A 12030-nucleotide genomic window follows, 5' to 3' on the forward strand; every position below is an offset into this window, starting at 1 on the left:
CACAAGACTACTTTTTAACTCTAACATTTTGCCCCGGGGGTATCTTTGGGATGGGTGTTCCATTTTATTACAGTGAGTTTAAACAATAGTGCATTTTCCACGATTTTGAGACCTGAAATAAATTCAATTAATTTACACAGTCTCTGGGAGGGTACACTTTAAGAAACAACATTTAAAGAGGTTAGATAGCTCTGCCTTAAAATTATGCCGGGTGCAGCTGCTAGTTTAATAGAAAACCAGGAGTCAGGCACAATGTGTTTGTTGAGCACTGCTTTTTTAATTCTATTTCTCTCTTCCTTCTTTTGGCAGAAATGGATTTACAGAATTTGAGGTGGGATTTTTATCAGTTTATAGACTGATCAGGAAGCTTTAATGCTCCAAGATGGCAAATTAGTTTAGGTTTTAGCATTTAGGAAGGTTTGAGTAACTTGCTTTTGACTCAATTTTATTTGGTGGCAAAGGAGATGAAGGAGCAGCAGTGTGAGAGACAGAGATACTATAAGGACTTTGACTTATTGGGAGTATGATGGAAAAATCAGCTGAATTAGTGGAAGTGCTAAACAGAAGAAGAGATATGTGCTGTGTGCAGGGGACAAGATGGAAAGGCAAAGATGTGAGAATGCTTATTAGGAATTTCAGAAGGTACCAGTTTTTCTGCAAGGTGAGCAGTGATGACAAAGCAGAGGTTGATGTACTCCTATCAGAAAAAACAGACAAATTGGTTGCCTAATCAGGGGAAAACAAAACAAGCAATCTAGACAAAGTAAACTTATCATGACAAACAGCCATTGTTTAAAATGCTAGCATTTGTCTAATTATCTGTGGGACATATTGTAGTAATTAGAATGTAACCCCAAATTATGGATTTCTGTTTCTTATGTAGTGACACCTTAGCAAAATTTGGAATTGCATTATTTTAGTCAGATGTCCCTATACAGTATTATACAATACAGTGACAACTAGTCAAAGACAGCACCACAATACCTTGAAATGTCAGCGATAATTGCAAAAAATGAGTAATCAGAAATACTGATATCATAAAAGGAATAAACAACTGTCTGCTATAATTTATTTTAATGTGCATACTGTGCTAAAGGCAGCCCCCCTTAGGCTACTTGAACATTAGGCCACAGGACGGAGCCCTTTTTTGGCTTACTGGTCATTAATTCTTTACAAATACTGGATATTCCTGAGTTTGTGCATGGCCTGGTATTCTGGTTCCATACATTTATGCATTATTGATGGGGTAACAAATGGGCACTAGGATGGCACAGATAGTGTTAGGTAGCATGTGGCAATTCAAAAGTCAATAGTAAACAAGAAAAGATTTGAAGTAGTTGGAGCAGAAGGATCCCATTTCATATGCAGTCACGAATTTTCTTCTGGCAGTAAAGACGTGTGCAAAAATGACAGCAGAATGATTTCCTAAGAGAATACATATGGGTGAGACCGAGTGCAGATCTGTGATAATTAGTTTTTACTTCCAGTCACTGAAAACTTACAATGTGGTGCAAAATATATAGTTTGCAAGTTTGTCTGCTGTATGTTTTATGGTGCACTGTCAACAATAGGATGCAGTATGAAAAAAATAAAAGTCATTAACATGACTCAGTGAGCATTTACTGCAGGATCATATTTATACTGCTCTGGAAATATTCTGGACAAACATAACACCAGGGGATTGGGGCAGCTGTCTCGGAAGGCTGCCAACTACTAGTTTACAGTTTTCACCTTTTACCTCCCTTTAGCCTGCAGTACTTTCACAGTTAATATTCTCTCACTTGTCAGAATGAATAAAGAACTAGGACGCCTAAAATCCCATTTACATCCTGCAGAGGAAGTACTGGGAGACTGTACTTACAGCTCTTATACTGTAGTGAATATGCAGAGTGGCTTTGGTTAAAAATTACAAATCCCAAATATTGAGACGAGTCATAATTACAAGGTTAATGCAGTTAGCCCGTTCTCCCAGTTTGTATGGGTTGTGTCTGTGCACTGTTATCTATTAGCTATTATTGGTGTGGCATTTGTGTGTCTTCCAAGAGGGATGTCTCATATCCCAAAGTAGCACATTTTAGGTGAAGTAGCATCTCTAAAATTGTCAGTTAATAGTGTGCGATGGACTAGGGTTGGTTTCTATCTAGTGCTTCATGCTGTTGGGATACGATGTGGATCTCCATCCCCCTGTGGTAGAATAAGCAGGCTGGGAAAATGGATTAGCATTTTAAATAGGTGCACCATTACAGCACTGCGGGTCTGCATTCATTTTTTACCCTGGTCACTGATTGTGTGGCGTTTGCAGATTCTCCCCTTTCAAGTGTGGGATTTTTCCAGGTATTCTAGTTCACAAATATGTGCATGTCAATTTGACTGGAAATTCTAAAATGGGTCTTTATGTGTAAGTACTAGGGGGCTTCACCTCCTGCTCGCTTTGCTCGCCAACCCCCCTGGCCTGCGCTAAGCGCCAGACACTTTGCATCTCTGCCGGTCGTGTATGTGGATTTCACTTTCACCAAACAACAAATCTTTTAATTCTCGCGGATACGCCTCTTCATTGAGAAGAAACACTACTTTTCCCTGATGGCAACATGAAAAGATGATCTACAAGTCTCTGACTTAAAAGTTTAAATCCAAACAATATATTTGATCTCTTTTCGCCGTTCCATTATTTCACCGAGTAATAATTTCTGTTTGTTTGAGATAATGCGATCTTTACTATCATTTTTTTTGAGACTTTCGAATTTTAGTATTTTCATTATCTCTAACCTGCTCTGCACGTGTTTCACGCCAACGTTTTTGAATTCTTTATGATGTTCTACTTTGTCATCTACTCTTTGTCATTTATTTCCGGCCCTGGGCGTGGTTAAATCTCTTGGCACAAAGTCTCGTTTAGCGGGACTGTGGTATAGCGGGTCCACAGCTCATGTCAAAAGGGCCAGTTTTAAATAAATTATCGCCGCACTCGAAGGCTTAGCCATGGGGCGTGATAAGTGTGGCGGATTGATTCCCAGGGTGATTCATGATGCGGTCGATTCTCACTTAAGTCAATGTCAATTTATTTATATAGCACATTTAAAACAACATAGAAATGCTGTGGCCAAAGTGCTTTACAATACTAGAATAAAAGAAAAACAAAACAATTAACATAAAACATAAATAGAAATAAAATATATAAACATAAAATAAAATACATAATAAATAGAAGTAATGTTATATACATAAAAAATAGTAATGTTATATAATCACAAAGAGGAAACCATCAGTATTACTGAAGGTCACGGAATGCAACTGAATAGAAAAGAGTCTTTAATCTTGTTTTGAACAGTTCAATTGTAGACGACTCCTTTATATGATGAGGTAAAGAGTTCCACAGGCGAGACGCAGCAGCTGCAAAAGCCCTGTCCCCCTTGGTTTTACACTTGGTATGAGGGACAACCAGAGACAGCTGACCAGAAGATCTAAGCACTCTAGATGACTGATGTAAAACACACAGTTCAGATAAATAGGCAGGAGCAAGCCCATGTAAAGATTTAAAAACTAGCAACAAGATTTTAAAATCAATTCGAAAACTGACAGGCAGCCAGTGTAAAGAAGCTAAAATAGGAGAAACAGAGTCATACTTTCTTGCCCCAACCAGATAGTGAGCGGCAGCATTTTGGACCAACTGTAACCTGTGTATCAGAGATTTGTTAATCCCAGAATACAGCGAGTTGCAGTAATTGAGGCGAGAAAAAATAAACGCATGAGTAGCTATCTCAAGATCCCTAGAAGATAAAAAAAAGGCTTTATCTTACCTAATAGACAAAGTTAGAAAAAGCAACTCTTGACTACAGAATTTACTTGTTTCTCAAAAGAGAGGTTACTATCAAAAGTAACACCAAGATTGCGGACTTGAGGTTTGGAAAAGACAGAGAAAGAGCCGAGAAGTCCAAGACCAATTTGGGCTTTAGCTGATGAACCCACTATAAGCACCTCCGTTTTATTCTGATTTAGATCAAGAAAATTATTAGCCATCCAGGATCTTAGTTCAGACAGACAGTTGTGGAGTTGATTTGTTGTAGAGTTGCAGACAGGAATATAAACCTGAGTATCATCAGCATAGCAGTAAAAAGAAATGTTAAATTTCCTAAAAATCGCTCCAATAGGGTGAAGGTATATAGAGAATAAGATAGGACCCAAAATGGATCCCTGAGGAACACCATATTTAAGCGGAGCAGTAGATGAAGAAGAGGAATTAAAAGTCACTGAAAAGTATCTACCAGTTAAATATGACCTGGACCAGTTAAGAGCAGCCCCTTTAAGCCCAACAAGATGTTCAAGCCGCAACAGCAATATCTCATGGTCAATAGTGTCAAAGGCAGTCGACAGGTCAAGGAGGAGAAGGACTGCCGCATTACCTGAGTCAGTAATAAGAGAGATGTCGTTGAACACTTTCAGGAGTGCCGTTTCAACACTATGATAACGCCCAAAGCCAGATTGGAGTTAAGGTGATCAACCAATTGATTATAAGTAATTCTTTCTAGAATTTTAGCCAGAAATGGCAGTTGGGAAATTGGACGAAAATTGTCTAAAACTCCAGGATCTAATTCTGCCTTTTTTAGACGGGGACGGACTGCAGCATGTTTAAAAAATGAGGGCACAACCACTGAACTAATAGAATCATTGATAATGGCTAGTAAGGGTGGGCCCAACACATCAAAGGCTTCCACTAAGAGATGCGGTGGTACAATATTCAGAGGACTGGGGGCTGGTTTAAGGGTGTCAATAGTTCTTTTTAGCTGTGAAAGTGAGACTAGATCAAAGGATTCTAAGACAATGTCATGATTAACAGTAAGAAGTTCATAGCCCGTTTGAACAATGCCACGGCGGATAGTATCGATTTTGCTGACAAAGAATGATAGAAACTGGTCACATTAATGAACAGTGCTATTTAATCCCATCGCAGAGTGAGGGTGAATGGCAGCATTAATTGAATTAAATAAGACCCTAGGATTCTTTGAGTGACGGGATACTAAATCGGCAAAGAAGTTTTGTTTCATTATCTTAACTTCAGCCTGGAAATTGAAAAGAGAAGTCCTAAAAATCTGTTTAGAGACAATCAGTCCATCTTTTTTCCAACGCCGTTCAGCAGTTCGACAGGTGCGGCGCAGTGATTGTGTATTTTCATTTAGCCAGGGAGCAGGTCTACCCTTATTACTGCGTATCTTGGGCAGGGCAATTGAGTCTAAAATCGTTTTACAGGAAGAATTAAATTTTACGACAGAATCATCAATACCATTATTTTGGTCATGCACATAAAGACTAGAGAAAATGGTTTTAAAATCAGATATAATAGAAGAATTCAAAAAGCACGAGCAGCGTGGGGGACAGCTATTACTCGGGACATCAACAGTAATATTCAGATCCATCATTATAGAAAAGTGATCAGTAAAAGAAACATCACATAAATCAATATTATTCACTGAAATATCACAAGTAAGAACGAGATCAAGGGTGTGACCGAGATAGTGAGTTGGCGTATTAATATGCTGTATAAAATCAAATGAGCTCAATAGTGATAAAAAGTCATTGACCAAAGGTTTCGATTGACAACAAACATGAATGTTGAAATCACCAACAATAAATACTTTGTCATGAGAGAGGGTGATATCAGTCAAGAGATCAGAGAACTCAGAGATGAAAGTATCATTAATTACAGGAGGTCTATAAACCACGGCAAACAGCAGAGAAGGGGAGCTGCACACTTCGAAAAGTCGCAGTTCGAAGCTACGAAACGGACCCCTTGTAGGCTCCGACACAAGAACATACTTTTAAAAATAGTGGCAATGTCCCCTCCCCACGACGAGTCAGGCGAGGAGAGTTTAAAAATGAATAACCTGGTGGAGTCATGTCAGTAAAACAAGAAGAGTCACCATTTAAAAGTCTCAGTGATGAAGAAGAAATCCAGATTATTTGAGGTAATAAAGTCTTGAAGAATAAAAGTTTTATTAGACACTGATCTCACATTCAAGAGAGCAGCCATGATAGAGGTAGAAGAGCTCGTTGCAGGATAAGCACGGGTGAGCGTGCGAAGATTAGCAGTGTTTGCTACTCGATTGCAGGCAGAGGAAAAGTGATGCTGTCTTGAAATGGAGAAATTAAATCCGGTGTCCAGCGCCCATGAACCAGTGATGGAGTCCTGAGCAGGAGAAGATGGGTCATAGATGACTCGCAGGCATCGGGAATCAAAGCTCTAGGACTTGAGTTGGCGTTGTTTAACAGCAATTCTGGCTCTTTTCCCACGACAGCGGCGGGTGTGTTTGAGTCTCCGAGGGGCTTTCAACTCACTGATACAGGTGAACACCGGCGTCCAGGTGAAGAAGTCAGGAGATAAATAAAACAAAGGTGGAGGTTCACAAAAAATCCAATCAGGAAATGAAAATTGAGAGGAAAGCAAGCCAGAAACTATGTTTAGTTGCAGAGGAAGAAAGTAGAAAGCAGTGTGGAGAAAGCCGGTGTGTGAGTGAGAGGGAGAAAGAGAGAGCGAGCGAGTGAGCGCTCGTAGGCAGCTAGACAGTGAGCCCTAGCGGGGTGTTTGGCCAACACCTAGAGCAGTTGGTAGTGGTCGCTCCCACTGAGCATTCTGTGAGGAGCAGGAGTGACCAGTGAGAAGGATGGCTAGCCGTGGTAAACAGTGGGAGTCGGGAGGCTTGGGTGATGGATTCTCCAATGTGAGTGTCCTGGCCAAGTCTCGGTCTGGAGAGTGCTAAACCGAAGCCAGGGATCGAGAAGCCTCCAGATCAGGAGTGGAAAGAAGGTCAGCTGCAGGTAGGGCGACTCTCCTGTTGAGAAGCCCGATGAGAGAAGCAGAGGAGTCGCAGGGTAAAAGAAGACACCGGGCTTTGGGTTTCTAAAGGACTGCTTCATGCCATTGTTTTAACCTCATTTTAAAGGATTCATTTATTGTTTTTTTTAACCTCCACTTCACTTCTGTTTTAACGGATTATTTATTTAAGGAAGATTTTGAAACGCACTGCACTTTATTTAATTTGGACACTTTGGTTGTTGTTTTGTTGGCTGTTTTTAAATAAAAGCACTTGGCACTTTTTTACGCCATCCCCTTGCTCCATTTGTTGTGCCTCACTGCCAAGCTCATCGGTGACATTAGCGACGGTGTCGGGTTCAGGGCTCCCGAACGTAAGATGGGAGCATGGAGCGGACCTGCATCGTCACAGGGACGTGAAAGTATCTCTCTGAAAAAGTCACATCTCGTCCCAGGCTAAAAAGTCTCATCTCAGGATTTTTTTTATTATACTAGAGAGATGAGTGACCCATGACCCTCTAATGGAAGAAATGGATTTGGAAAATGGATGACCATGTTATAGAGGGACAGGAAGGTACTGTAGCAATTAGTATGGACTGGATTTCAACTGTCCAACAGTCTGTGTGAGTATTATCTGAGTATATTGTAAATTTAAGATCGTGCATTAGAATAGATACAGTAAGTGTTCCATCCAGAGGTGGTTCCTGTCTTATCTCAGTTGCTCTCGGCATAAGCTCCAGGAATCCATAAACCTGCTGTGTTTCTAAGTAAATTAATATCTGAAAACATCCACTATACATTCAGTATACATATTTGTAAGCAATATGAAACAAAATACTAATGGAAAAATCAAAACAACATGTATTTTCAAAACTTTCTATCACATTCAGGGTTTATACAAACTTGAAATGAAAATCCTATTCATTCACTGGGTAAGCCTACACCTTGCAGTGTCTGGTGCTTAAGATAGAAATTAGCCCAAGACGAGATGTCAGTCTGGACCAGGGCACTATTCCAATACAGTAAAGAATATGAAACTTCATACCATACAAATGAGGCGTGCGGTCAACGTGAAAATGGACCCTACAGAATGTTAGGCAGTTACCAGCACTATAGTACACCATATCACTGATACAGAGCTACATGAAAGTGGACATTGGAAAGTGGTGCCGGAGAGTAGAATTATCAAAATAACATCACTTGCCTGCGGTTGGCTTGTTTGTAAGGTTGGTGCTTTGGTAGATGGGACGTGTCCCATTCTGTGGCTGTCCAATCACAGGAGTTGTTGAAGGAGTGTTCACGTTTGACAGGATGCACCCTGTTACCCTCTAGGAAACAAGACAAAAAGAGAGAAGAAAGTATAAGTAATCCTAAAGCTTTATGCTAAAAAGTTCCAAAATTTGGAAGAAATGCTAATTAATTAATGCAGAGAAGGAAAATAATGTATTTTTCATTTTTCTGCAAATAAATTCGTTTTCAATATTAAAATAAAAAACTGATGTATGTGGTACTACATTATCTATTAAAGAACTATGACTTTAGCATTACAATAGTGCAATCTGAAATCATTGTCTCTGTGCAACAAAATCCATTGGATCAATTTTCCTCAAAATTAATAGGCAAATAACTGTGCCAAGTTTCATTTGGATTGAGAGATTTGTTTTTGCATTATCATGACCACTTATATCCTGACACATGGACAGAGCTAGTCAAATTGAGTTCAGGGATGATGAATATGTCAAAAATCATCATATATTAAGTAGGGAAAGTAAAATAAGTATACGTATGGCTAGTTTGAGCACATGTGTGAGTTCATTTAGAAATTCCCTGATGTCCTTTTTAAAGTATTTTAATACCACTGCTCTTGAGTAGCCCACATTACAGTTAATTTGTACAGTGACCTACATATTTCTGTCACCATAGAAGGCATTCGTAAGTCCCAATTCTGTTATTTCACCCCAGTGACCAGCCTTTGTACTGGGCTTCAGAATGTCAGGAGAGTAGACAACATAATGAGTACTAAAATCTGTCAAAAGGGTTTAAACTGATTAGCAGGTAAATAGGTTATCCAGTTTATATGCGTTTAGGAGGCTTAATGTAATTTAGAACGAGTCTAAATATGCTAATTGATTTAAAACACAGTAAAATACAAAATATATCCAGCCACACGGCCATGTTTTGAACGTCACCACTTAGGTTTAGGAAAGGCTGTGACAACTGCATTAGGAACAAGGCAGAGGCCATCCCTGGTTGAAGTGCCAGTCATGCACACCTGTTGTGACGATGCGGGTTCTGCTCCATGCTCCCCATCTTCTGTTCGGGAGCCCTTCAACCCAATACCTTCAGTAATGTTACCGATGAGCTAGACATTGAGGCAACAACACAGCAAGGGGATGATGAAAATGTGCAAAGGAGCTTTTATTTAAAACAATAATCAAAACAAAGTGTTCAAATAGTGCAGTGATTCAAAGTTCCAATAAATAATCCATAAAAGAAATGTGGAGGTTTAAAAACAATGCAAAAACAATCGTTTAAAACCGAAGTTAAAACGTTTTGCAGGAAGCAGTCTTTTTTAAAAAAACAATGACAAGCCCGGTGCTTCTTTTAAACTAGTGTCTCACCTGCTTCTCCCATTTGGGCCCTGCAGCAGGCGAGACGCTCTCTCTGCAGCTGACCTTCTTTCACTACTGCTTCTGCTGTCAGTCGCCATACCAATCCTTGGCTCCAGTAGGATCCTCCGGACAGTGACTTGGGACTCCCCAATGACCAAGACTCTCACGCTGGGGACACCACATCCCAAGTCCCGACTCCCACTGCCTTCCGCGGCCTCACGCGGAGAGTCTCCCACCTTCCGGTCACTTCCACCCTTCAAAATAATCTCTACGGAGTGACCACATCTACTACTCCTCGTGTGTGAGCCAAACACCCAGGCTGCCTGTTCAGCTGCCGCGAGCCTGCTCTCGCTCGCACTCCCGCACCGGCTTTCTCCCTCTTTCTCACTCGCTCGCTCACTGCTTCCTCCTGCAACCTCCGTTTCCTTCTCTTTTCTTTTTCTTTCTCTTGTTCTCTTAACCGTCTCGGGCTTCTCTATATAATGGACGTGGCAGCTGTGGCAATCAACAGTTCCCGGGAACAATTACGCTGCAGACTGTTCCTCAACTGTACACTTAGGTGAGAAACGCCCGCAGCACGAATCCACCCGGAAACCAATTCAGCCACACTACCACACCCCCTCGCAACGCAGCGAGCGCGGTGATTATGTATTTAAAACAACTGGCCTTTGCTAAGAGAGCTGTGGACCCGCTATACCACACCTGTCCATTACAGAAACATCCGCTAAGCTAACTTGCATGTCAATTACAGTTGTGTTCATAAGTTTACTTACCCTGGCAGAATTTGTAAGATGTGCACTATACTATAAAGAAAAGATGATCGATCAGGCAAAAGACATTTCATTTACTTTTAATGGAATCCAAATTAAACTATAAGGCAACACAGAATAGCACAACCATTAATCAGCCTTTTCTGATAGTTGTGGATGAGGCCCTTGATTTTCTCAGGTGGTAGAGCTACCCATTCTCCTTGGTGAAAAGCCTGCAGGTCCTGTAAGATCTTGCGCTGTCTTGCATTAACTGCATGTTTGAGATCTCCCCAGAGTGGCACAATAAAACTGAGGTCAGCAGATTGTGATTTGGGAGATTTTTGTTTATCATTATAATTTAAAATAGGCACACACAATTATGTGATAATAATTTGCCTTGCTTGAGCACACTCCCTAATTAAAAGGAAACCTTTCTGCGTGATTATGTATGTTTTCCAAACAATGACCAATATTTCACAAATTCTCCCGGGGTATGTAAAAGTTGTGAGCACAACTGTATATGTGGGAGGAAAACTGGAAAATGTACATCCTCTTATCACCTGAAGCTAAGAAGTAGTAATTATAACCACTGTGCCACTGCATGAACATCACAATTACCTAAACAAAGAAATGTACTGATCAATTTATTTTCCAAATTTGTTTAGTCCAATACAAGGTTATCCATATTACTAACCGAGAATAAACGAAGTACCCATGGTTCAGAAACGAAAGAGCTCAACTAACGTAAATAAGTGATTTTAACAGTAAGTGCAACACAACATATGTGAATCACATTACAGTAATACAATATTAACAGTACAACCACAGAAAACACAGGCTCAATACTCATTCAAGGACAACACGCCATCTTTACTACAAATGTTGTGTATAAAGATATCCTATGTACATCATCTATACCTTTACACTCCAATGTATCTCATACATAGATCTGCGCAAACTCAAAGACATTCTATACTTGCATAACATAACACTTACACTGCTATTCTCATTTACATATATTACATAGACCTACAGATATTGTGACAGTGGACATGATACATACAGTGGTGTGAAAAACTATTTGCCCCCTTCCTGATTTCTTATTCTTTTGCATGTTTGTCACACAAAATGTTTCTGATCATCAAACACATTTAACCATTAGTCAAATATAACACAAGTAAACACAAAATGCAGTTTGTAAATGGTGGTTTTTATTATTTAGGGAGAAAAAAAAATCCAAATCTACATGGCCCTGTGTGAAAAAGTAATTGCCCCCTGAACCTAATAACTGGTTGGGCCACCCTTAGCAGCAATAACTGCAATCAAGCGTTTGCGATAACTTGCAATGAGTCTTATACAGCGCTCTGGAGGAATTTTGGCCCACTCATCTTTGCAAAATTGTTGTAATTCAGCTTTATTTGAGGGTTTTCTAGCATGAACCGCCTTTTTAAGGTCATGCCATAGCATCTCAATTGGATTCAGGTCAGGACTTTGACTAGGCCACTCCAAAGTCTTCATTTTGTTTTTCTTCAGCCATTCAGAGGTGGATTTGCTGGTGTGTTTTGGGTCATTGTCCTGTTGCAGCACCCAAGATCGCTTCAGCTTGAGTTGACGAACAGATGGCCGGACATTCTCCTTCAGGATTTTTTGGTAGACAGTAGAATTCATGGTTCCATCTATCACAGCAAGCCTTCCAGGTCCTGAAGCAGCAAAACAACCCCAGACCATCACACTACCACCACCATATTTTACTGTTGGTATGATGTTCTTTTTCTGAAATGCTGTGTTCCTTTTACGCCAGATGTAACGGGACATTTGCCTTCCAAAAAGTTCAACTTTTGTCTCATCAGTCCACAAGGTATTTTCC

At 40.2% G+C, this 12030-nt stretch overlaps 1 protein-coding gene across 1 annotated transcript in view; it reads right to left on the bottom strand.

Moving 5' to 3' along the window:
* Positions 1-12030, bottom strand: part of nmnat2 (nicotinamide nucleotide adenylyltransferase 2) — a 367363-nt gene that overhangs the window by 45696 nt on the left and 309637 nt on the right. The window contains exon 5 of the mRNA XM_028811343.2: positions 8007-8130. Coding sequence (XP_028667176.1) covers positions 8007-8130 — 124 coding nt within the window. The remainder of the gene's footprint in view (positions 1-8006; positions 8131-12030) is intronic.

Source organism: Erpetoichthys calabaricus, chromosome 10, assembly GCF_900747795.2.
Source record: "Erpetoichthys calabaricus chromosome 10, fErpCal1.3, whole genome shotgun sequence".
Taxonomy (NCBI): domain Eukaryota; kingdom Metazoa; phylum Chordata; class Cladistia; order Polypteriformes; family Polypteridae; genus Erpetoichthys; species Erpetoichthys calabaricus.